Below are 27,301 nucleotides of genomic sequence, written 5' to 3'. Positions count from 1 at the left end.
TACTCATCAGGGACGAAGACAAATGTGGATGTATCAAGAACAAAAAGTTATCTTCCACGCAAAACAAAGGGCTGAATTTGTTTTATTGAAAGATGTTTCACTGCTTCCTTCCTCAGCAGAGCAATAATAATAAATTAAATAATAACAAGCCAATCCTGTTATTTCCTCTTTTTAGTCTTTTGGGGTTCTGAATTTCACAAAGTACATTCTTTTCTGTTTATCTCCAAGAGAAGGTTTAAAAACAACAAAAGTCATAATATTTTCTTTCTCTCACAACCCCCTTGTTTTCCACGAGGAAGCCTGAGTCAGTTCTGAGTCAGTTCTTGCTGTCTTCGGGAAAATCTGGAAAGATAAAGATCAGAATAATCCTGTGAAGTCATTGTCTAGGAAAGGAGGTAGAGGTTAAAAAAAAAAACCTTGCAAAAATCACTTTTGCTAGCCACCAGAGAGTTGTGTTTCTTATTTCCAAAATGTTGCCAGATATCAGAGTCCTCTTGGGGCATATACTAGCCTTCTTGAGTCTAGAGCCCTCCACCCGCGTTATCACCACCAGGCCAGAATGGTAAGGGGGTCGTCCGGAGCAGGAATTGAGTATCTAGAACAGCAGTTCCAGAAGGGGGAACAGTGACTCATTTCTCTCGGGTCATGGGAACCTTGTGGGGTCACCAGCATACAATAGAGTGACCCACAATGAGAAGATGGCTGTTTGGGAACTGGCCACCAAAGGAAGCATTTGCTTATCAGCTCATTTCAGAGCTTCAGCTCTGCTGTTTTCCCCCATGAGAAGAAGGGAAGTAGTTTAAGCAGAAAAGGCTCTCTTACAGCTACTAGGAGCATCGTTTTTGTAGCCCTTTAAACATGCCCCTGTAGCACCATCCCTTGCTATATCATGCCCCAGCTCTTAAAGAAACACATAGCTTTAACCTGAATTATGCAATGACATTATGTGTAGTTGGAACTCCAACCACAGAGAAAATGTTGCTGTGCCTAACCCTTACTACAAAGGAAAATCCCCAAAAAGGCAACATTTACTTTTGGGAACTTTGAGTTAAACTTGGGGTATTACCTTGGTATTATCACTGACCCTAATATTAGTACAGTGGACGCTCGGGTTGCGAATATGATCTGTGTGGGATACACGTTCACAACCCACAGCATTCGCAACCCGCAGCGGCACGTCTGTGCACACGCGGATTGCGATTTGGCACTTCTGCGCATGTGCAAAGCGTGATCTAGCGCTTCTGTGCATGTGTGACCGCCAAAACCCGGAAGTGATCCGTTCTGGTACTTCTGGGTTTCGGCGGGTCTGTAACCCGAGAAAATGCAACCTGAAGCGTCTGTAACCCGAGGTATGACTGTATTCCTCAGCTGACCATGGCTGCTTGCTGTCACTGGTACACTTTTTTCCTATAACCCACATTTTCAGAGCACATAAAGAAAGACTTGACAGAAGATTTTGGAGTGGGGTGGGTTGGAGCATCAACACAATCCCATTTGTGGATCAGAGGTGGTGGGAGCTCCAAGCAAGAATGCCCTATCAGCATGGATTTGAGGAACCACACTTAAAGGATTTCAGAGGGATGGCAGGGGGAGGACTATCTAGCTGACCGGGAGGTGCAACTTTCTGCCCAGAGCCTCAAGCCAACAAGAACATTTCAGCTCCTTCCTAGAAGGCCTTCTGTATGGGCAGCACAATCCCGGACACCCAAAAAAATTGAGGACTAAATGCCATAGACGAACAAATGCCTTGAATCCTTATGCATCTAAAATAGGATATTCCACAGAGTGACAATTTGGGATTTCACTTGGTGGAACTGTGGAGGATCCTGGTCTTTCAGTCCACAACTTCTCCTTTGTGGGGCACAAGGATAGCCCTCCTTGCCACTCAAAAGCTTTCCACCTGGGACTCCTTTGCTTCCAGAAACCAACCTTGCTACTGTGGATGAGTAGGAACCCTCATGTTTTGTCTCAAAAACAGCTTGCAAAAAGGAGCTTGGGCTCTTCCCAGCACTCAAGAAAAATGCTAAAAACATACTCACCTGCCCTTACAAGCTCATGTGAGGGAGGATCAAGGGGGACTGCAAGCCCCTGACCCTTGCTTGCAAGGTGGAAGGGAGTGACAGGCAGCCGAAGATTCTCTCCTGAGGGTCCAGGAAAGGTGCCGCTGGGGGGTCAACACTCCATCCTTTGAGGGGAGGTATGGGGTGGCCCAAAGGGAGTGACCTTTGGGCCCAACAGCAGTTTACCTTGCTACCTTCTAGTTTTCCTTTCACTGCTTGCTTCACCTCCCATTTCCACAAGATGGGTTTTTATTTCACTCTTGGGACAACAGTGAAGCGGAGGTTGTGAGCATCATCGAGACCTCCTTGAGGTGTGCTCTGCGCACCTCAGTTCTGCTCCCAACAACTCAAAAAACAAGTTCAAAACCATTTCCTATCCACCCACCTCTTCCACAGCCTAATTCTGAATGGCTCCACTACCATTTTGCTCTTTAAATAAACCAACCAACCATCAGGAGATGAAACCACCATCACACCTTCATTTTAATGCTTCATTCCAGACTACCTCGTGATGACCACATGACTAGGACTCACCAGAAATATTGTCTTCCTCTTTGGGGATTTTGTCCATATCAGAGTCCTCTTCAAGTAGTGCCATGTGTTGTGTCTGTGACTGGTGATCCAGGTTTGAATTTAGATCTGCCATTTGCTCAGTAGAGAGCAAGAGAGCAGCATATCCTGACCCTTCTGCTTTGGGCAGCTGCAGCAGACAAGGACTGGGAGGCCCACTCTGGTTCTGAAGGTTCTGTGCCTGCTCAGCTGAGTAACATCCCCCTCCTGAGCCGGAAAACTGCATTTGTGAGCAAAGTTGATTGGAAAATGGAACTCCTTGCATACACAATTCATTCCAAGGCACAGTCTGAAATGCAGGGATATAGCCTGGGTGAAGGCAGAAGTGAAAAAGGGAGAAAAGAAAGGCAGGGGGGGAGAAAAGAAAGAATTCCTTTATGCTGTTTCAGCCACTGTGGGATTTTAAAGTGTTTTTACCATGAGCAACAGGGAGGCAGGTGGCGCTGTGGGTTAAACCACAGAGCCTAGGGCTTGCCGATCAGAAGGTTGGCAGTTCAAATCCCCACTACGGGGTGAGCTCCTATTGCTCGGTCACAGCTCCTGCCAACCTAGCAGTTTGAAAGCACATCAAAGTGCAAATAGATAAATAGGTACCACTCTGGCGGGAAGGTAAATGGCATTTTCGTGCGCTGCTCTGGTTTCGCCAGAAGCAGCTTAGTCATGCTGGCCACATGACGCGGAAGCTGTACGCCGGCTCCCTCGGCCTATAGAGTGAGATGAGCGCCGCAACCCCAGAGTCAGCCACGACTGGATCTAATGGTCAGGGGTCCCTTTACCTTTACCACGAGCAACAGTTTAAGTCATGCTAATCCTTTGAATAAAAATTTGGGTGTGCTAGAAGAAGGCCTGCACCGCTGCTGCAGTTTGCTACAGAAAGACCCTTTTTAAAAAGTTCCACATTTAAAATATATATCCACAAAGGATGACTGGATAAACTAATTGAATTTATAGAATTGGCAGGATTAACTGCAGTAATAAGGTACCAATCAAACCAGAAAATAAAAATACAATGGAAATGGTCTGAAGATTATATGTCCAAGCACTGCTCAAATACTAAGATGTTGATACGTTTGGATTAATGCTGGTAAAGCTGGTTAAAAACAAAATAAAACAAACAGTAAGTTAAAAGAGTTAAGAAATATAAATTTAGATAAAAATTGCAATGTGAAATATTATTTTATAATATATAGGAGGGTGAGGGACGGTGGAGGGAAGTCACAAGGATGTTTTAATGTCTGTAATTTAAGGTGGTAGGGTAATATGAATTTTGTTTCGTGTCTAGGTGTTTGTTTGTTTGTTTGTTTGTAAATAAAAAATTTCTAATAATAAAATAAAATAAAATAAAAGTTCCATGTTTAAAAAGCCTTTTGTATGGAAGAAGATTGGAAGAAATTTAAAGACTATCTACAGAAATATTGTAAAATGAATGAAGGATAGAATGATGTTGGATAGTAATTAAGGGGTTTCCAGTTGTAATGCTTTAAGAGAATATGAAAAAAGGGTTATAAATGGGTTAAAATCTAATGGTAAGGATTTGCTGAACCAATAATTTGAAGTGGAATACAAAAAAGGGAGGTATGAGGAGGTCCGGGAAATAAGTTAAAGGAAAATAAGTAATAAAAAATATGTGTGTTTTTAAACTGTTTTTATTTTGTATTTTTCTTTTTTCTTTTTTATTTTTACTGTATTATTTTAAAAAAACCTTAATAAATATTTTATAAAAAATAAAATAAAAAGCCTTTTGTAACTGCTGTGGGGAATTCTGGCAGTGGTGCAGCCACCTCACCCAGAATGCTTGGGGCTGGCGAGGGCCCCCTCTGAGCCTCAGGACCTTCCGATAGTGTTCAATCCGGTCAACTGCTGACAGCGCCTCCAGTGGCATCTCTCCCTTAATAAGGAATCAATTACGTTGGGCGGAATTCCATTTGAGGTACTCACCCGAGTTCCCGGCTGGTGGCTGGATTAGGAGCTGTCCTCCTGCGTGGTTCTGCAGGTACCCCTGAGAAGCTTCTGTTGCTCCATAGGTTACAAGTCCCCCGTTGCTAGGCATGGGGAGAAAAGCTGTGGTGGATTTACCAGGCATAGCTGGCGTGAGGCCGACACTGGAAAATGCAGTGCCAGCAAGGTGAACTGAGCCATGGTGCAACTGGGACACCTGGTGCTGAGGATACTGGCTGAACTGGTAAACCCCAGGCTGGCTATTGGGGTGGTAATATGGGGTCTCTAGGTTAGCAGTAGGTTCCAGCTGTTCAGGGTAACTGCAATGCACAGGAGCGTCGACGCTGGAGGAAAGAAACAGTTCACAAGTCATTGTTAAGAATTATAACCCACTCCACAAGATATGAGGACAAATAACTGGGGTTTCTTTGGCAGGGGGGAAGCACATGTTCCAATATACAGTCATACCTTGGAAGCCAAACACCTTGGCACTCGCACATTTTGGAAATGAGTGTTCCGGTTTGCGAACGTTCTTCGGGAGCCAAACGTTGGACACAGCTTCCGATTGGGCGCAGGAGCTTCCTACAGCCAACTGGAAGCCACACCTTGGTTTCCAAACATTTTGGAAGTCGAATGGACTTCCGGAACGGATTCTGTTCAGCTTCCAAGGTACGACTGTATCGAAAATGCAAATACTCACAAAGCATCCATTTTTGAAATGTTTTTTTTTGGGGGGGGGAACCCCCTCACATGCCCAAATACAAATATTTTACATTGCCTCCAAATGAAGTTCAAGATACAGTGGTACTTCGGCTTATGAACTTAATCTGTTCCAGAAGTCCGTTCTTAAACTGAAACCATTCTTAAACCAAGGCACGCTTTCCCTAATGAGGCCTCCCACTACTGGTGCCCTTCCACATTTGGATTCCGTTCTTAGACCGAGGTAAAGTTCACAAACCAGGACACTACTTCCAGTTTTGCGGAGTTCGTAAACCAAATTGTTTGTAAACAGGGCTGTCTGAGAATCCTCTGGAAAAATAATCTCTCAAAGGACCTGTTGATGGCATTTTATCATTGTACTGTTGAGAGTGTATTAACTTATGGTCTGTGTGTGTGGTTTGGGAGCTGCACAGTCACAAACAATGCTGTCCAGGGTTGTAAAAACTGCGGAGAGAATAATTGGGTGCACTATTCCCACCTTGGATCAAATCTACGCTTCCAGGTGCCATAAGAAAGCTGCAGAGATAGTGCGCACCCCGGAAATGATCTCTTTCAGCTTCTGCCTTCTGGAAGAAGGTACAGGGTTATAAAGCCTAGGACTAGCTGCCTGAGAAACAGTTTCTATCCAAATGCAATTTTGGTTTTAAACACAGTGTAAGGTAGTCTCTATGGGAGTATATTGTATTTAATTATGGGGTATCAGAGTTTTTAGGGGGCTAACCAGACTGGGATAGCAAGCTTGTTGGTTTTTGAATGTCTGATGTAGATTTTTTCAATTTTGTTGTTCTGTATGGGACAATGACAATAAAGATTATCGTAACATATCTTAAACCGAAGTCCCACTGTATGGCATAGCCCAAGTGAAGCGGAGTTCCAGAGCTGAAAAACAGCCAGTGAGAACACTCGCATTCATGCCTTTGTTTGAATTTTGTCTGCCATGAAGCAAGGGGCCACTTAGGGGTTTGACTAGAGCACCCTTGAGGTCCCTCGTGCCACACTTGACTTCAGAACACATGCAAAGTTTGCAGTGCGTGCCTGCTGGATCTCCAGCTTCTTAAACCTTGTTGTTTAGTCGTGTCCGACTCTTCGTGACCCCCTGGACCAGAGCACGCCAGGCACTCCTGTCTTCCACTGCCTCCCGCAGCTTGGTCAGACTCATGTTTGTCGCTTCGAGAACACTGTCCCACCATCTCGTCCTCTGTCATCCCCTTCTCCTTGTGCCCTCCATCTTTCCCAACATCAGGGTCTTTACCAGGGAGTCTTCTCTTCTCATGAGGTGGCCAAAGTATTGGAGCCTCAGCTTCAGGACCTGTCCTTCCAATGAGCACTCAGGGCTGATTTCCTTCAGAATGGAGAGGTTTGATCTTCTTGCAGTCCATGGGACTCTCAAGAGTCTCCTCCAGCACCATAATTCAAAAGCATCAATTCTTCAGCGATCAGCCTTCTTTATGGTCCAGCTCTCACTTCCATACATTACTACTGGGAAAACTATGGCTTTAACTTAAACCTTGCTCCCTTAGAACCATTCCAAACTAAGTTCTAATAAAAAAATTCCTTCCAGTAGCACCTTAAAGACCAACTAAGTTAGTTCTTGGTATGAGCTTTTGTGTGCATGCACACTTCTTCAGATACACACTGTATATCTGAAGAAGTGTGCATGCACACGAAAGCTCATACCAAGAACTAACTTAGTTGGTCTTTAAGGTGCTACTGGAAGGAATTTTTTTATTTTGACTATGGCAGACCAACACGGCTACCTATCTGAAACTAAGTTCTATCACTGTCTGCTAGGGATCCCTTCTTGTGTGTCTAACATAGCTGTCTGCCTGGAGGTCAGGCAAATCCCTGTTAGAGCCCGGATATGTATTCTGAAGATCCATTATTGGTTAAAACTTATCTTTTTCCCTGTTGGGTTGGCACCCTTAACCCTACTGGATTCCTACCAATCCAAATGGAAAGCTACACTGCATGAAAAGCTAAGAGGCGTGGGGTTTCCCCCACAGGCCCTGATAGCTGTAGGTTATGAGAAAGCTAGAGCAATAACCTGCCAATGAATTTGGGGTGTGGAACTGCAATGCCACATGAGCGAGATGAATAAACACCCAGCAATAAAAGATAATGGGAGAGGATTTACCCCAGCAAATTAGTTGTCAAAATTACGAATACCTAAATAACGACAGTCATTTACGCTCGCTAGATTCAACGAGCTGCCATCTGCCTTGTTGCAGGGCAGATTCGAGGCTAAACCATACGCGGAACGAGTCTGCCCCTGCGGCTTGATGGAGGTAGAAACTGTCTCTCATGTCTTGTTACGCTGCTGTTTCTACAGGGATATACGCTCGGCATTTATCATCCCTGCTATACAAAAATCTCCAAATGGGTCCGAACTTCAATGTCTAAAATCCCTGGTAGAGGACAAGGATCCCGAGATCACGTTAAGGGTAGCCAAATTCTGTGCGATTGCCATAAAACTTAGGGAACAAGCTGTGCTATCATAATGATTAAGGCCTTAATTTTAGGTTATATGTTAGTGACTAAGTTTTAATTTATATATTTTTAAACTGTTGCTATATCTTTATTGTCCCTGTTATACCTAATTGCAAATTCAAATGTATCCCTATCGTGTTTTATGACTTCCTTGATATTGTATGTGGGCTGGAACTGGTCTGTGACCGAAATAAGAAATTCAAATTGAAATGCCTGTTGGGTGGGGGTAAGAAAGTCCTGCAAAGTTCATCCGCTCATAGATGATGCACTCACAGTGGATGGTAAATTTGGATGCAAATAAAGACAACCAATTTTGTGGGACAGGAAGAAAGCCAACAGCTATGGGAATACAACTTAGCCTTTTTATCTTGGGTGGCAAATTAATCTAGATGAACTCTGAGGAGAGGTTCCTTCACCTGACTCCCACCAGGCTCACTTCTCTTACCTTTGGTTCTGGATGCTGTAGGCAAAGACCTCACTGCAGCTACTTTCCTGGCTAGAAGGACTATATTCACTGCTGGGGGTATCCAGCATCAGTGGAACAATGTGGTTGTTTGGGTTAAACACCATGCTGAATGGGAGGCTGGCTCTACGGATGGGTGGAGGACTTGGAACGGGAGGAAAGATTTCTTTCTTGAAGGAACTGAACACGCCCTGGGAGATGTCTTTCGTCTGGACGGAGTCATATGTGGTTGTTCTGCCAGCAGCAGAGTCGACTGCAAGGGAACAAGGAAGAACATGTTATATAAGAGAGGTTGACAGCAGGGCTGAGGGCCCCAAGTGGAAAGCAAACAGAAGATTCAGGGGTGGAAGAGTGCAAGGGACTCAAAGAGAGTCAAAAGATGATGGAATCCGGAAAAAGGGTTTGCAGGTATGATACAATGCTGTTGCCTCCTTCCTAGGACAGTTGTTCTCAAGTTCACATTAAATTTTCCAGGTATGCACCCAAGCTCTTTAAAGCCTACTCCTCAATGTGTGGATGTGACAAACAGGTCTTTCTGAGCATGTGTATCATGCAAGAAGGACGCGGGTGGCACTGTGGGTTAAACCACAGAGCCTAGGACTTGCCGATCAGAAGGTTGGTGGTTCGAATCCCCATGACGGGGTGAGCTCCCGTTGCTCAGTCCCTGCTCCTGCCAACCTAGCAGTTCGAAAGCACGTCAAAGTGCAAGTAGATAAATAGCTACCGCTCCAGCGGGAAGGTAAACGGCGTTTGTGTGTGCTGCTCTGGTTCGCCAGAAGCGGCTTAGTCATGCTGGCCACATGACCTGGAAGCTGTATGCCGGCTCCCTCGGCCAGTAAAGAGAGATGAGCGCCGCAACCTCAGAGTCGGCCACGACTGGACCTAATGGCCAGGGGTCCCTTTACCTTTATCGTGCAGGAATGACACACTTGTATCATGCATCAACATCACCTGGGAGCCACTGTTGAATTCAGTTCCCCGCAGTGTGAACCCTCAGCAACAAATCTACGTTTGCCTCTGCATAATGTGTGGTGTGACCCTCAGGCATAGTAATGAGAACAAGCATCCTGGCTTGTTTCGCCTTCAGTTTAAGAACCACCTTTCCAGTTTGTTAATTGCATATGCTGATGCACAGCCTAGGAGATCATGTCAAAACAAGTCAAAGGGAATGTGAGTCACATCACACCCTTCTCCAGAAGAGCAAACGGGATTGTGGGAGAGTCCGGATTCCTCTGGAGTTGCTTGTGTGGTTCCACAATTACATCTGTCTGACGTCAGTGACACTTCACCTGTCCCAGCACAGAAGAGGTTTCCCCGATACTGGGTGCAAGTTTCATCACGGCGGGGAAGGGGAACAATGAGCCTGACAGAGACAGGGCATGGAGTGAATTCACAGTTGACATCTATGGGGATCCAGTTATCTTTCCTTCAACAGGTGCCATCCTGACAGCACCAACGAAAACACAAAACTTCTGTGTCAGCCTTCTACAACACCACAGTCCAGGTGCTCCCCAATAGATGAGGTGTAAATTACTGCATACCCTAAATCTCGTAGAAACAACAACAACCAGCTCTTACTGGTTTGGGTGTCAATACTGTCTCCATGGAAGTGAATGAGAAAACTGAAAAACTAAGAACATAAGTTCCAGTTACAGATAGTAGCCGTGTTGGTCTGCCATAGTCAAAATAAAAAAATTCCTTCCAGTAGCACCTTAAAGACCAACTAAGTTAGTTCTTGGTATGAGCTTTCGTGTTCATGCACACTTCAGGTATCTGAAGAAGTGTGCATGCACACAAAAGCTCATACCAAGAACTAACTTAGTTGGTCTTTAAGGTGCTACTGGAAGGAATTTTTTTATTTTAAGAACATAAGGTAGCTCCTATAATAGTTCCTATCATTCTGACAGATGCATAAACCACCTTTTCTCTTAAAAGAGCAGAGAGGGGAAAGAACCAATATTTTTACTATTGCAATAATAGGCAAAGTATTCACTTTTCTTAATATCGCTGCAAATAGTATTAGGGGGTCAAAAGTACTCCACAAGCACATGAAACTGCTTTACAAAAATTGTTAAACTCCCCCCCCCCCCCGCCGCCATTAGAACCTTCCTTATGACCCTGCAAAACTGGAGTTCAACACAGAGTTCAAACTGAGCAAAAATTACTATTTCAGCTTTTGGGAACCATTTCTGCCCCTCTTGTGAGACTCTTTAATAGCCTTACAATTGATTAAAATGAGAGTCATTCAGTGGAAGGTGACAATGTTGTTCGAACCCACAGAATACAACATAATATTTTGTCCATATTGCAATTCCAAGACATCTTGCTGTTCTGACTTTGCTTTGCTGGAGAGGCGCTGCACAGAGAGGGAGAGATTTTTTTTTTCTTGTTCTCCTCCTCTAAAACTAGGTGCGTCTTATGGTCAGGTACATCTTATAGGGCGAAAAACACGATACATAAAGAGCTTTGCTGGAGATGGAGAGAGGCAGCCTTAGAACTGGTTGAGGCTGCTGCTACTGATACCAAGAAAATGGGGGGGGGGGGAGTCCGCTCTGTGCATGGGTATTCAGTCTGGTGCCTCCCGTTCTCTTGCCCAGATGGCTACCTTGTGCAAAGGCAGTAGTGTGACCTGGGCCACGGAGGCCAGGTTTTGCTCCCCATCCCTTTATTTTTGAGGCAGAGCAGTGGCATGTTTGGTCTGAAGCTCATTTTATGTGTGCATTGGGGTAGGGCTGTTTTCACTTTGTTGGCTGATTGAGTTTTCCCTGGCCTTGAAGTAACACCCTGCTTGGTCCTGAATGAGGTAACTGTGGCCCTGAAGGATCAGGTGTGCAGCCTGGGAGTCATTTTGGACTCACAGCTGCCCATGGAGGTGCAGGTCAATTCTGTGTCCAGGGCAGCTGTTTATCAGCTCCATCTGGTACACAGGCTGAGACCCTACCTGCCCACAGACTGTCTCGCCAGAGTGATGCATGCTCTAGTTATCTCTCACTTAGACTACTGCAATGCGCTCTACGTGGGGCTACCTTTGAAGGTGACCCAGAAACTACAACTAGTCCAGAATGCAGCAGCTAGACTGGTGACTGGGAGTGGCCACCGAGACCATATAACACTGGTCTTGAAAGACCTACATTGGCTCCCAGTACGTTTCTGAGCACAGTTAAAAGTGTTGGTGCTGACTTTTAAATCCCTAAACAGCATCGGTCCAGTATACCTGAAGGAGCGTCTCCACCCCCATTGTTCAGCCAAGACACTGAGGTCCATCTCCAAGGGTCTTCTGGCGGTTCCCTCACTGCGAGAAGCCAAGTTACAGGGAACCAGGCAGAGGGCCTTCTCGGTAGTGGTGCCCACCCTGTGGAGCGCCCTCCCATCAGATGTCAAGGAAATAAACAAGTGACGTTTAGAAGACATCTGAAGGCAGCCCTGTATAGGGAAGTTTTTAATGTTTGATGTTTTATTGTGCTTTTAATATTCTGTTGGGAGCCACCCAGAGTGGGTGGGAAACCCCAGCTAAATTGGTGCGGTATTGTTGTTGTTGTTGTTGTTGTTGTTGTTGTTGTTGTTGTTGTTGTTATTTTCTGCACACTGCAGATAATGCTCAGCCTCAATCACCATGCTAGTCTGGGGCAGTGTTTTCCAATCACTATTCTGGTGAACTCTCTCTGGTGACCTGTTCTTTTCTATTCTGCGTTCCAAATTTTTCTAAGTAGGAACTTAAGCGCATGCATGAGTTTATCTCCTCTACCCTCCCAATCTATTTTCCTCCCATGTCATGTTTTTTCATATTCGAAGTCTGGGGACCCGGTCTTTCTTTCTTTCCTGAAATAATCTGTATGGCAACACTTGAAGCCTATTTTTGGCTCAAGAGTAAGATAGCAAATATTTAAATATTTGAAGCAATCCAAACTAAGATCAACTGTAAGCCACTTTATGGAGCAAACAATCTCACAACCTACAACTTCTCTGAATTTAACCTCAGCTCATTCACAAATAACCCAGAGATGCATTTTAAATAAAAGGACACATTCTACTCATGTAAAAACACGCTGATTCCCGGACCGTCTGTGGGCCAGATTTAGAAGGCGATTGGGCAGCATCCGGCCTACGGGCCTTAGGTTGCCTACCCTGCCTTAAGCCAATGGCCATGGGGTGGGAACAGTGTTCCACAGCAGTACCTTCTGAAGATACTCATCCAGCTACTGGAGTCACTGAAAATCTGTCTTGTAAGCCCAACCTACGCAACTGATCCAGAAGAATACGGTGGACAAAAACCCTCTAGGAAGTCCAGGGAAGCATCCCCCCTGCCCTGATGTAAATCAACTACCAGGAAACAAAACCTGTTGCTTTCTCAAAATTATTTGGAACGGTTCCAAATAATCAGCACTATCCAAGAATACATGACTTGGAAAGGTTGCTACCTGTCCAACACTTGTTTTTCCCAGATCACTCGTCCTTAAAAGCCTGTGTAAGATCACCATCTTCTGGTTGTTACTGACACTACAACTGAGAGTTCTGAGACTTGCTTCGCAAAAGGCGTTTCCTCCCAGCCCTGCTTGCTACCCGAAGACAAGGAGCAGAGGAGCTTCTCTCTGCCCCAGCTGCTGAACTGGGAATTGGCAGGGACCAGGTGAAGGAAGGAGCTGCTAAGTTTTCCGTTCTCTGAGTCAGATTTGCACAACTGGTGGTCTATCAAGCCCAATGCAGTTCACCAGCCTGAAAGGTGGCTAGCCTAGGGACTAAGAGAAAAGGAAACAATCCCTAGGGAAAATTTATCAAACAATACAGATAAGCTGCTGGGCAGTACACAAAACTGCAAGGGGTGTGTGTGATGTCACTGCGCCAAAGGACATTCTACGGAAGCACACTATTAGCTAGCACTATACTGAACAGAGGGACGCGGGTGGCGCTGTGGGTTAAAACACAGAGCCTAGGACTTGCTGATCAGAAGGTCGGCAGTTCAAATCCCCATGACGGGGTGAGCTCCCGTTGCTCGGTCCCTGCTCCTGCCAACCTAGCAGTTCGAAAGCACGTCAAAGTGCAAGTAGATAAATAGGTACCACTCCGGTGGGAAGATAAATGGCATTTCCGTGCGCTGCTCTGGTTCGCCAGAAGCGGCTTAGTCATGCTGGCCACATGACCCGGAAGCTGTACGCCAGCCCCCTCGGCCAGTAAAGCGAGATGAGTGCCGCAACCCCAGAGTCGGTCACGACTGGACCTAATGGTCCCTTTACCTTTATACTGAACAGAAGCCACCCTTCTCTCCCATGTGGCAGGCTGACCTCCCAGCTCTCACCTGGACAGGTAAAGACAGCCAGTGCTTCCAAGTCCCACATACCCTCAGAGGTTTTTTGCTTTGGCTCTCTCTCTTCCCACCCCTCTCTGAACATCCCTTTCAACGCTGTCCTCAAGACACTTGGAAACCCCAAGCCAATTTGCCTCCTGAAGTGCTGCTAGTTGGCCGGCTCCTGTTTCTCAGTCAGCATCTCCCACTCCAGCTGCTGATCCTCGGCTGAGAGGAAGAAGAGAAGAGCGCTTTCACTCACACCTTCAGTTTGCTCCAAGGACTCTTCACTCTTGCCAGGCATGAGCCTCAGGTAAAAAGGTAAAGGGACCCCTGACCATTAGGTCCAGTCGTGGCTGACTCTGGGGTTGCGGCGCTCATCTTGCTTTACTGGCTGAGGGAGCCAGCGTACAGCTTCCGGGTCATGTGGCCAGCATGACAAAGCCACTTCTGGCGAACCAGAGCAGTGCACGGAAATGCCGTTCACCTTCCCGCTGGAGCAGTACCTATTTATCTACTTGCACTTCATGCTTTCGAACTGCTGGGTTGGCAGGAGCTGGGACCGAGCAATGGGAGCTCACCCCGTCGTGGGGATTTGAACCGCCGACCTTCTGATTGGCAAGCCCTAGGCTCTGTGGTTTAACCCACAGTGCCACCCGTGTCCCTGAGCCTCAGTTAAGTTCCCCCTAAAAATGCTTTACATGAAGGGGGGCAGTGAAAGCCTGTTTCCTTTAGGAGTCTGGAGGGAGCAGCTACTTGGCATTTGACTACCCTGGAACTTTCGAGTTGGAAGGGACCGTGTGGGTCATCTAGTCCAAATCTCTGCAATGCAGGAACCTTTTGTGGGGCTCAAACTCACAACTCTGAGATTATCTACTGATCTATCTTCAAAGGAATATGAAAGCCAGTAACTCATTTTTGCCTTCACCAGTGAAGAAAATCTCATTGAGTTACTTTGTAGATGCAGCCGGTTAACTTTCATCTCAAGAGTCAAGAAGGGTTTTCGCCGCCTCTCTCAAGTAGCCTTTTCATTCTAAGTCTTTTACCCACTGTCTGATTGTCTAATTGGAACCAGATTGGATCCAGATGAAACTGAGGAGTATTTTTGTTTGCTCTTACACAGTGAAAGCAAATTTTACAGTCCTGGCTGCAAGATTTGAAAAGTCAAGGGAAGGGAAGTATTCTGGAATCAGTCTTTGTCTCAGTGAGGCACAATGGAATACGCCACAAGCAAGGAATCATGGGAGGTTTTAACCTGGGGGGGCACCTGTAGCCCTCCTGATGATGCTCTCACCACCCCCAACCACAGGTCCTGCTGGGAGATGAAGTCCAACAACTCAAGAAGGGTCGCAGGTTTCCCTATATTAAATGAAAGCCATGCTTTCTTTCCAGTGAGCAGAGTTGCATAACAGGTCAAACATGAAGACTAGATATTTCCTTTCTAAAAGCAGAGAAGACTCCCTGGAAAAGACCCTGATGCTGGAAAAGATGGAGGGCACAAGGAGAAGGGGACGACAGAAGACGAGATGGTGGGACAGTGTTCTCGAAGCTACCAGCATGAGTTTGGCCAAACTGCGGGAGTCAGTGGAAGACAGGAGTGCCTGGCGTGCTCTGGTCCAGGGGGTCACAAAGAGGCAGACACGACTAAACAACTAAACAACAACAAAAGCATTACAATTGTGGAAAGTCGATGGGGAAAAACAGAGTCACAGGTAGTCGTCCTGGTGTGCTCCAACATCAGTCTTTCTCTGCTGTATTCCAAGGAATGAGACGCAAGAATCCTCCTTTTACAAGCTGTCTTACGGCCTTTTTCAAAATAAAAAAATTCCTTCCAGTAGCACCTTAAAGACCAACTAAGTTAGTTCTTGGTATGAGCTTTCGTGTGCATGCACACTTCTTCAGATACACTGAAACAGAAGTTGCCAGATCCTTCTATATAGTGAGAAGGTGGGGAGGGGTATTACTCAGAAGGGTGGTGGGAATGGGAGATTGGCAGATAGCTGAGATGAGCCTGTTGACGACTCTTAACGACTGTAATAGGTCTTACAGGAAAAGGCAAGGGGTGAGAAGGTGAGAAATGGCCCTCCCCACCCTCTCACTGGTGACTTCTGTTTCAGTGTATCTGAAGAAGTGTGCATGCACACGAAAGCTCATACCAAGAACTAACTTAGTTGGTCTTTAAGGTGCTACTGGAAGGAATTTTTTTATTTTGACTATGGCAGACCAACACGGCTACCTATCTGTAACTGGCCTTTTTCAAATATGCCAAAGTTGTTTTGTGTGTGCACCTTATAATGTGAATGGAACAATCTTGTGTTTATCCCATGAAGATAAAGGCCTCGGTTTAGTGCTGCACAGTGGGAGAAATAGACCTTCCACTGAGAGAGGAAGTAAAGTAGGGAAACAGGAAGTGAGCCAAGGACCAACCCTACCCAAGTCACCAGTGCCACGAGCTGAACAGATCTCACCTGAGGAGGCGGACAGTGGCACGGCCGACCCACTGAGCATGTTAGAATAGTTGGTATCAGGTGCGGCATCCATCATGAGTGCAGCAGGCTGATCGTGCACCGTGTCAGATACGGGGGGTGCAGGCAGCAGAGTTATACTGAAAGCAAAGTTGAACAGCATGATCAGGAGGAAGACGAAGAAGAGTTTGGATGTGATATCCCGCTTTATCACTACCCAAAGGAGTCTCAAAGCGGCTAACATTCTCCTTTTCCTTCCTCCCCCACAACAAACACTCTGTGAGTGAGGCTGAGAGGCTTCAGAGAAGTGTGACTGGCCCAAGGTCACCCAGCAGCTGCATGTGGAGGAGCGGGGAAGCGAACCTGGTTCACCAGATTACGAGTCAACCGCTCTTAACCACTGCACCACACTGGAGGAATGGGCAGAAGGCAAAATGCAAGCCTTCCCCTCGATGCTGCTTCACTTTCCGTTTCCTTGTCTTCTGAGGAAAAGAGATTCTGTCGCCTTCTTTACTAAGATAATGCCTTTGCAGCTCCATTACAGAACAAGAATATTCATTTTCTCTCTTTAGCTTGGTTGGCTGATCTGTCAAATGCCCCCCCTCCAATTCAAACCCAAATATCACAGCTGTCGAGGCAAAATTTATCATATTTCAGGGCTGCTCTGCTGAGAGGATGTTTGGAACCAGGCAGAGGGCCTTCTCGGTAGTGGCGCCCGCCCTGTGGAACGCCCTCCCATCAGATGTCAAAGAAATAAACAACTATCCAACTTTTAGAAGACATCTGAAGGCAGCCCTGTTTAGGGAAGCTTTTAATATTTGAAGATTTATTCTGCTTTTAATGTTCTGTTGAAAACTGCCCAGAGTGGCTGGGGAAACCCTGCCAGATGGGTGGGGTAGAAATAATAAAATTATTATTATTATTATTATTATTATTATTATTATTATTATTATTATTAGGCATTGGGGAAGGGGGAAGAGAGGCAATAAGGAGAAGGATACAGGAAACAGGAAACATGGGAATTGATAAAAAGCTGTACAGGAATCCAAAGCCACACCCCTATAATACTGGCAGGAGTTGGGGGAAATAAATTTGGGAGGGGGGGAGGCAGTATAAAAGCAAGGATTTGTTGTATTCCATAAGAGTTGCTTTAAGAAAGCTTATTTCAATTTCACACAATTTCCAGAGAGAAAAATCACTTAGCATAACTCATAAGGCAGTTCTATTTTGAAGGGGGGTGCATCATAAATTTGGAAAGGAACTGATGGGGAAAAGCATTTTTTGTCAACTTCCTCTCATCACACATTTTGTCTGTTGTTTAAACACCTATACCTTTTAGTTCTATCTTCTGTAACTCACAAAAACCTGTATTTTAAAACATATTTGCAATTTAAAATCCCAAATACTCTTTAGAAACTGAATTGTACTTGGGTACCTAAAAGGTAGACTTCTGGCTGCAGACACTTTGTATTCCAGCACCATTAGCAGAAAGTATGAAATTAAGAAAAAGGCTGTGAGAGAAAACAAACGCCCGTCATTCATATAAGCTTCATCCTGGAGACTGGCACGCATTTTTGCCAAACAGCTAAAAGTGACCTGAGAGATTCCTCCTAGATCATAGTGTGATGTCACTCATGTCAATTTTGCTCCCAAAGAAACAGGCTCTGCAAGTTTCTGTAGTTCCTAAACCTTGGAAAACCCATGTGACAAAAGAAGATTTTGGGATGTAAGGAACTTTCTGTTCTCTTTAAAAAGACTACCATCCATCTTCAACCTGAGTTGTGGAGGCTTCTCACCCCTGAGAACTTTGTTGACGGCCTATTGACAAAGCCAATGTTGCGACTGAACATTTCTTGCTGCTTTTCACCGTCAATTTCTCTGTTTTCCTCCACTTGGCTCTGCGATTCTGGAACCAGATCTAACAAAGGGGAGAGGAATCCTCAGTGAAACAAAACAAACTCCACATTTCCAACTTCTTTGTAAACCATATGAACACCAAATTCACCATAAAATGAGAGGTCTTGTGGCAAGTTAATGCTCTTCACCAGATCACGGAACACCCTTTCACAACACAGAGAAATCAAAAGGCACCGCAAAAATATCCACCACCAACCATCCCATTTTAAAAGCCAAGCAAGGACTGAAGTTGCAATCTTGAACAAGAGCTGCTTGACGCTTTTCAAAGTGTTGGTGTTGACCTTTAAAGCCCTAAACGGCCTCAGCCCAGTACACCTGAAGGAGCGTCTCCACCCCATCATTCTGCCCGGACACTGAGGTCCAGTGCTGAGGGCCTTCTGGCGGTTCCCTCATTACGAGAAGCAAAGCTACAGGGAACCAGGCAGAGGGCCTTCTCGGTAGTGGCACCCGCCCTGTGGAACGCCCTCCCACCAGATGTCAAAGAGATAAACAACTACCTGACATTCAGAAGACATCTTAAGGCAGCCCTGTTCAGGGAAGTTTTTAATGTATGACATTTTAGTGTATTTTTGGTCTTTGTGGAAGCCGCCCAGAGTGACTGGGGAAACCCAGCCAGATGGGCAGGGTACAAATAATAAATTATTATTATTATTATTATCTCTCCTTCCTCAAGCTACATGCCCCACTCTCCTGGTAAGAAGCAGCTGGAGAAGGGCAAATTGAGTGGGGAATTGCCAGAGGTTGCTCAGTCCTTTTCCCCACTGCTACTGATCCACCCTAGATTGCAGCCGGCTTTGGCATTTTATATATAAAAAGCTGCCACCAAAGATACGGCAGGTGGGTGGCGGTATATGTGATGGAGCATCAATTGCAATTTGGATGCTGGCCCAATCTGAATGAAACACAATTGTGATTCAACTGCTATTCACCCCCTGCTTCAGAAAGGCCAACAGCAGGGGTAGGCAAACTAAGGTCCAGCGACCAGATCTGGCCCAATCGCCTTCTCAATCCGGCCCGCGGACGGTCCGGGAATCAGCTTGTGTTTACAGTGGTGCCTCGCAAGATGAAAAGAATCCGTTCTGTGATTCTCTTCGTCTAGCTGTTTTTTCGTCTTGCAAAGCAAGCCCATTGAAGGATTAGCGGATTAGCGCTATTAGCAGCTTGTAGCGGCTTTTAGTGGCTTTTAGCGGCTTATCTGCTGATCGGATCAGCTGATAAGCGGCTTAGCGGCTCAGAAAAGGGGGGGGGAGGGGAAAAAACCAGCAGGAACTCGAAGCACGCCCATAGGAAATTCGTTTTGCGAAGCACCTCCAAAACGGAAAACTCTTTCGTCTAGCGAGTTTTCCGTCTTGCGAGGCATTCGTCTTGCGGGGCACCACTGTACATGAGTAGAATGTGTGCTTTTATTTAAAATGCATCTCTGGGTTATTTGTGGGACCTAGGAAATTGTTCATTTCCTCCCCCCCCCCAAATATAGTCCAGCCCACCACATGGTCTGAGGGACGGTAGACCGGAGTTGCTGACCCCTAGCCAACAGGGGTGGAGGGAGGAATTGTAAATGTAATCGCAATAGCAGAATAATCCTTTCCCAGTAGGCTATTTTTACTATCGACCCCCCCCCCATGTTTGTTGTTCAGCAGGGAAGACTCACCATAACACGCTGTGGGGTCACGCTGATAGCAGCAGCAATTTCGCGCCGCTTCTCGCTGTCCGGATAATGGTCCTCGTGGAACGTTCTCTCCAGCTCCTCTAGCTGTTCTGGGAAGGAGGGTATCATTAAATGAAGAATAAAAAGGGGGAATGCAAAAGGGAGAAGAGGAAAAGTTCAGAGTGGGGAGGAATAGTATAAAACCCTTAAAATATTTGTATTAACACTCCTATACGTCAAAATACAAATACATCAAAATGTTGCAGCACACCCATGGTCTCTAACAGGAGGGCTCCTGTTCAGGGCTAGAGCCAGTCTTCCTACATAAAGGGCTGAGGCTGGGGCTAACTACCAGCTCTGAGCCTAATCACCTTATTGCCATATAGCTATGGAAGTAACATTACAGGAGGAGTTTTTAAAATCTCATATCCAGTGCACAGTTCACTTCAACATCCCCTGTCTGTCAACCACAGATAACGGGCTACATTCAGTGCTGGTCATACTCAGAGTAAGCCCATTACAATTAATAACAATTGCTAATTTAGATTTGTTAATTTCAAGGAGTCTACTCTGAGTAAACCATAGTAGGATGCCAGCCATCATTATAAGATCTACATAGCCCGCTTGACTTGCAGTTCCTTTAGATCTTTTTGCTCCCACCCTGGGGGCACTTGTGAGAGCTGCTCACAGGAAACACAGCAGAGAAATTTTAGTACAGTGGTACCTCAGGTTAAGTACTTAATTTGTTTCGGAGGTCCGTTCTTAACCTGAAACTGTTCTTAACCTGAAGCACCACTTTAGCTAATGGGGCCTCCCACTGCTGCCGTGCCGCTGCAGCACGATTTCTGTTCTCATCCTGAAGCAAAGTTCTTAATCCGAGGTAATATTTCTGGGTTAGCGGAGTCTGTAACCTGAAGCGTATGTAACCTGAAGTGTATGTAACCTGAGGTACGACTGTATAGCTATGAATGGGCAGAAGCGTGCCACCCTGCAAGCATACCAACCTATTTAGGCAATTAAATTTATCAACAATTTTCTTATCGTTGTTCCCTCAACATTTCAAAGGTTCTGGCAGCTTTCATGTCTGGTTTTTTTAAATGAATTTTCTTTTAACTCATCAACTACTATATTTCTGTATACCAAGCAGGTATGTAGAGATCTCTAACTGATTTTTGAGTGGCCCAGTTTCAGTTCCAAACTGATGGGCTCTCAGCTACCTGAAAGGAAGGAATATTCTGGAATTAAGAAATCTGAAGGAGGAGCTATAATGGAATTGCAGAACGGCATTGCAAGGAGTTAAGAGATGTTGTAACACTTATCTTAGGACAGGGCACCAGTTGGCCAGGGAGTCAATTTCTTATCTATTGTTTAGTCCAGGGCAGCTGTTAGCTGGGCTTCAAAGCTCAGCGACCTGTCCAAGGACCAGGTGTCTGGTCATGGGGGCCATGAGAATGTTTACGAGAGAAAGATATAAAAGTGGCTTGGAAACTCTCCTCCACCAACCTCAGCAAAGACAGAGACTGGTGAAGGTGCTACTGAACGTACTAGCCATTGTGCTGTACTGAGCAGGGCTAAGCATTGCTTACTCTGCCGGTAAGGTAAAGATAAAGGGACCCCTGACCATTAGGTCCAGTCATGGCCGACTCTGGCGCTTATCTTGCTTTATTGGCCGAGGGAGCCGGCGTACAGCTTCTGGATCATGTGGCCAGCATGACTAAGCCGCTTCTGGCAAACCAGAGCACCGCACGGAAATACCATTTACCTTCCCGCCAGAGCGGTACCTATTTATCTACTTGCACTTTGACGTGCTTTCAAACTGCTAGGTTGGCAGGAGCAGGGACCGAGCAATGGGAGCTCACCCCGTTGTGGGGATTTGAACTGCCGACCTTCTGATCAGCAAGTCCTAGGCTCTGTGGTTTAACCCACAGCGCCGCCCACGTCCCTCGCTCTGCCTGTAGTCGAGCTATAATAAACACTTGGTACAATTCACTTTTTGGTTGGGTCATTGCATGCAGACCCAGTAAAAAAAGCTGCTGCTGCTGTTGGTAACACAAAAGCCTTGAGGGACTTCAAATGGGTGCTGGTGATTTAGGAGGCAACCTTTACCAACTCATGATCCTTCCCTGCTCCCCAGCAAAGTGTGCGAGTAAGTAACTGTAACAGGATCCAGGAGCAGTTAACTCTAAGAACACGGTAGCACTGAGGGCTGAGAAGGGACCATGAAGAGGGATGAATCAGCTCTTAATTGCTTACCAGCACTGTAGAACGTGCGTGTCTTCTTCTGGGCAGGTGGAGCAGGCTCCACTGGAGCTTTTGGTGGTTCTTTCTTCTCATTGGCTCCCTCCTGCTTGCCCTTGGCTGTCTGGAACGAAGAGGCTTTGGAGGACTGCTGACCCACGCAGCTGGCTGCAGCGCATCTGGCCGACCTGCGCATAGCATTGCCCAGGTTTTCGCTCACACCCTGACTCTGTTCCTCCAAAGCAGCCGAAGATGCTTTCAGAGAACCAGCAGTGAAAACAGCATTGCTTCTTCTTTTCACATTCCCCTTTTCTGAAACTTTAAGGCAGGATACTTCTGCTGGGATTTGTGGCTTTGGCTGATTAATGAATTCTTGGTTCAGTTCAGCTTCTGGAATAGGGGGATCAGGGTTTATATCGCTGGCATAGTTTGGCAGGTGCCTGTATATCGTAACAAAATTGAGCTGGTGACTATCCAAAGCTGACGACTGTGGAGCCGAGGACCCTGCGCCTTGTCCTATGTAACAGTCCCCTGCCTGCTCTTGCTTTGCAACATCCTTCTCCCTTTCTTTCTCCAGGATCTGCCCCGTCTTTTCGTCTATAATGACGGTGTGGAGAACGGACACCACACTACTTCTGGCTCCAACCTCACTCTCAAGGTTCCCATTTTCATCTGTGCACAACAGCGGCTCTCTAAGTCCCTTCCCCTCTTGACTCGCAAACTCCTCCATGCACACTGCAAAGCAAATGAACTGAAATGGTTATTCAAGAAAGCGAGATACAAAAGTAAGACAGGTCCCTGCTCAAGAAGTTTGCAGTCTAGGTTTTAACTGTGGAAAGACAGCAATGCAAGACATAAAGTGAAGGGTAAGACTAATGCAGGCTGAATGGGAGCAGAATTGGCTGTTTCACTTGGGAATGAAGGGTTAAACCAACAGCTTCCCAGGGGAAAATATGAACTAATGCATTTCCAATGTGCAAAAGTCAAAACAGCTTCCCGTGACATAAAAAGCCATGTCCTGGTTTTGTGTAATTTGTTCTAATATACATCACAAGTAGCTTGCACATTCTCCATCTAATATTACGACCTGTGGAGACCTCTGTCCTTATTTCTTACGTGTTTAGTACTGAAAAAGCAGCTTCCTTACAAAAGATGTACAACCTTCATGAAAAGTCATGCCATGGGACACCTTCCTGCTCAGCCCCAGCCCCACTCCTCTTCCACCTTTATCAGTGTTGAGGTTTGTTTCCTTTCTGCTTTAATTTTGCAAATGGTCACCTTTTTCACAACCTCTTAATGACCTCTTAACTGTCACAACCGCTTAATGACTGTCTTAGACATCTATTAAACCTAGATGGCTTAAAACCAACCAACCAACCACAGGACAACTCCACGGAGGAATGCTCTGTCAAGGGCTTTCATGCACAATAACTACCTCAATGTATGCCTCCAAGCACCAGGTACTTGGTTCAAACAAATGGTGGCCATCATTTTCATGTACTGCTTGTATCTGGGTTACCACAGCTGGAAACAGAACACTGACCTTTGGTTTGAACTTGCAAGGCAAGTCATTTAATACCCCCTGCATACACCCAGTTTTTCCTCTTGGAAGAGCTCATAAAAGTAGGGAGAGAGTATTTTATAGTGCACCGTACCTTAGATTACATTGACAGCGTATGAGCCTATATTTCCCAAGGGTTTACATCTGATTCCCAGGTAGCATTCAAGGCCAGATCTGCTTATCTGAAACCTGCATTGTGTGTTTTCAGGCCATTTTGGGGACCGATTAAGCTAATGCTATACTTCTTAACATGGGGGAAAGGGAAGACCTATCCCTGAACTTTGTGATGCCACAACTCAGTCCATCCATGAGGGTGCAGTTGACACTTTAAACTGCCTCTGGTGTTGGACTCATGCGCAGGACGCATGCGCAGGCACCACCACGTGCCAGGACCATGACAGTGGATAAAAGATTTGTTCCTGTAAATTGGTGGTACATACATAAGGCCAATTCATCACAGGGCCACATGCCACATGCAAAACATGTTAAGGATTCAGTGTCGCCATGAGCATCAGTCTGGAATTTGGGGCCAAACTAGGCTTGATAGGCAGCCATGTACATGCACATCTTTCTGTTCACATATAAAACAGGAAAGGGGTCATAGAATCTACTGCCTAGATGGAAAAGAGTAAACAGGGGTGGGGGGAGTGAAAACTACCCCTCCCTCCCTTTTCCTTTGAGCAGCCTTCTCCCAACCCAGTTGTGATACCGGAAATGAACAAAGCGCAGGCCAAGATTTGCTTCTCTTCCCTTGCACTCCTTTTCATGCAAACAGCCTTCCAAGTCCCGGCTATGCGAAGGAAGTGGTGTGGAAGAGATGTGGATGGCTGGCCCTGGCATCGAGTTTGGCCTTTATTCTCACCCCACTTAACAGGACTGAGGTGGTTTCAAGTCATTCTGATGTTTTCACATGTGAAGGTAAAGGTAAAGGTACCCCTGCCCGTACGGGCCAGTCGTGTCCGACTCTAGGGTTGTGCGCCCATCTCACTTAAGAGGCCGGAGGCCAGCGCTGTCCGGAGACACTTCCGGGTCACGTGGCCAGCGTGACAAAGCTGCTCTGGTGAGCCAGCACCAGCGCAGCACACGGAAACGCTGTTTACCTTCCCGCTATAAAGCGGTACCTATTTATCTACTTGCACTTAGGGGTGCTTTCGAACTGCTAGGTGGGCAGGAGCTGGGACCGAAAGACGGGAGCCCACCCTGCCGCGGGGATTTGAACCGCCGACCAGGCGATCGGCAAGCCCTAGGCACTGAGGTTTTACCCACAGCGCCACCCGCGTCCCTATGTGAAACAGTTCACATGTGAAACAGAAAATAAAAAATAAGTGCTGCCTGTTGAGTGAGGATGCTCTTTTTTCCTCTCTTTTAAAGGTGCGCCACCAGAGCCAACCAATGTAAGAGAAGTGGGGAACACTGAACAGGCAGAGGATCTTTCTTTTCTTTCATTTTCAGGCCAGGTACCAAAAGAACATGAATTAGAACCACCCCACCCCTTATTTTTCCTGATCCCACAAGCCTTAGATCCATAAGCATAGCTTTTATGCTGTGCCTAAGACCTAGCAAAATAAAACTATAGGTTGCATTCACCCAAGTCTTACTCAGAGGAGACACACTGAAATTAATAACCAAGTGAGGCCCATTGATTTCAATAGGTCTACTCCAGGTAAAACTGAATGGGATACCATACCACCCTCTGGGGCTCCTGCCCCTTACCATGAAACCCCACCCAGCAAGGCGCCAGACTTTTCCTTACAGCAATTTCCAAAGCTGTGCAAGCCAGTTTCCGCGTAGGTTTACTCAGAATCAAGATCCACTGTGATCAGTGAGATTTACTCCCGTGCAAGTTTTAATACAGAAACCAGCGATAGAAACAAAATTCCGGGGCACCCAGTGAATGAACCGCCCTGCCGGAGCTACCTATGGAGAAAATTGTTTGTTTCGCTCCTTTGCAGAGCGAGGAACCAGCTCCTGGGGACGAGAAAAGGAACGTCCTTTTGCGCTACAACGCGCAAAGTAGAGCTTGCTCCAGAATTGGGCTTTCTGGAGGCTGCCTTGGGGTGGGGGAGTAGTGATTTACCACGTCCTTAACTAGAGCGTGTCTAAGGATTTGGAGCGGGCTCCCCTTTGTGCAGAGGGGGTCCCCAAACGCAGCAACAGGTGCGCTCCCCTCGGGGCTAATATTAACGCGGGCATAATTGGGCCATTACATTCTTCTATTGGCAATTAAAGGTGGCAAATAAGAGCCAAGTGCGCGGGAGCTTCTAGCGCGCCGGCGAGTCCTCTCCTCCCCAGGGACGCCGAAAGGGCGGCGGGAGAAGGTCCCGGAGGGCTGCTGCCCCTGCCCACCCCGGCTTCCATGGCCCCCACTTTACCCGCGTCCTGGGGCGGCGGAGCGGCCGCCGCTGCCTCCAGCTGGGTGCGCCCTTCCATCTTCCGCCTCGGGCGCGGCCGCCGGCGCTGCAGCGCAGGGAGCTTTGTAAACCGCCGCGCGCGCCGACGCCAGGCAAGCTCATCAAGGGCACCTGCGCGGCGGGGCACCGCACATGCGTTGATTCCGAAGCCGGCTCGCCAGAGTCTGTGCCGGATTTACCTATAGATATACAGGGCACCAGGGACTACTCTCTTGGGGGCTCCCAGAAAACTAAAGGTAAAAAAAACCCTGGATGTACATTTCCAAAATAGAAGATAAATAACAAATAAAATAAAACATGCATACAGCAACCGTGTTTTGTGTTGTGTAGGCTCCTATGGTGTGAGTAATTAGCCTGCTCCCTAAAATATCACTGGCTTGCTCATTTCTATATACAGTGGACACTCGGGTTGTGAACGTGATCCATGCGGGGTGCATGTTCGCAACCCGCAGCATTTGCAACCCGCAGCTGCGCTTCTCTGGGTTATTTGTGGGGCCTAGGAATTCATTCTCCCCCCCCCCCAAAATGTAGTCTAGCCCCACACAAAGTCTGAGGGACGGTGGACCGGCCCATGGCTGAAAAAGGTTGCCGACCCCTGAATTAGACTTTACCTGGGTCAAAGACCCAGTTTTGCATCCCCCATGCATGTTTGCGTACACACATGCACAGGCCGGGAGCCTCAATGATCCCCCTCTGGAGGCTTCACTTGGGGCAAAAAACCTGGCTAGCCCCCCCCCCTGTAGCTCCAGCTCTGCATCAGGTCACCCCATTTCTCGTTCTGGGGTCAAGAGGTAGTGCGTATCACTAATCCACTGACTCCCATTGTTTGAGGAAATAGGCTTCTGGACACTAAGGTCATGTTTCCAAAATGCAATATAGGGTTGTATTGGTTTGTTCCACTATAACTATCATTGTTCCCCCCCCCCCCAAAAAAAAACTGTCATTGCTTTTCCCCATGGGGGAAAGCTATGGGGTCCTGTTGCTTTTCCCCAGCAGATGAAAAAGTAGGTTGGGCAGGGCCATTCTGAGCTGAAAAATAACCAGAGGCAAAATAATAAAGCAATTTCCTCTGTGTTCCCTTCTCGTACTCAGACTTATTGGCTGCTTTGGCTTAAGAAAAGCAACATGGGAGGAAGAATCACAGAACTCCAAGTAATTTGCAGTTTGAGCTTCAGTTCCACCAACTTTTGTATAATGAAGAGATCTTTAAAATGTTTGCAAAAGCCAATTGTGCAAAAACCTATTTAAATTTGTTGGTACCACCATCCTTTTTAAGCCGCCTCTGAGTAAAGCAACTGCACATTTGCAATATTTATAGTTCGGGCATAATGTGTTTTTGGATTGTAAGTCTCGCCCCTGTGTATCTGACTGTCAAATATTTATACTAGGAAGAATCTGGTTTTTTTCTGAAGGCAGATTAAGCAGCCTCAGGGGACAATCCTATGTGGATTTAACCAGGCCTATGCCCTTTGATTTCAGTGGTCTAAGGTGCGCTTGATCAGGCCATTACAAAAACAGAATATACAGTTACACACACTGAGC

General features: G+C 46.4%; 1 protein-coding gene across 1 annotated transcript; it reads right to left on the bottom strand.

Moving 5' to 3' along the window:
* Positions 1-65: 65 nt before the first annotated feature.
* On the bottom strand, positions 66-25,778 carry NOBOX (NOBOX oogenesis homeobox; the record flags this gene model as incomplete). The annotated part of the gene is made up of 9 exons (XM_083505305.1): positions 66-342; positions 2,595-2,939; positions 4,569-4,912; positions 8,221-8,491; positions 15,988-16,124; positions 17,781-17,902; positions 19,553-19,659; positions 21,803-22,522; positions 25,721-25,778. The coding sequence occupies 9 exons, from the start codon at positions 25,776-25,778 to the stop codon at positions 317-319; spliced, it is 2,130 nt and encodes a 709-aa protein (XP_083361431.1). The 3' UTR covers positions 66-316.
* Positions 25,779-27,301: the final 1,523 nt, after the last annotated feature.

This window comes from Podarcis liolepis (genome assembly GCF_965112155.1).
Source record: "Podarcis liolepis genome assembly, chromosome: 5".
NCBI classification, from domain to species: Eukaryota; Metazoa; Chordata; class Lepidosauria; order Squamata; family Lacertidae; genus Podarcis; species Podarcis liolepis.
Note: the sequence above shows the minus strand (reverse complement) of the source record. Positions and strands in the feature narration are given on the sequence as shown.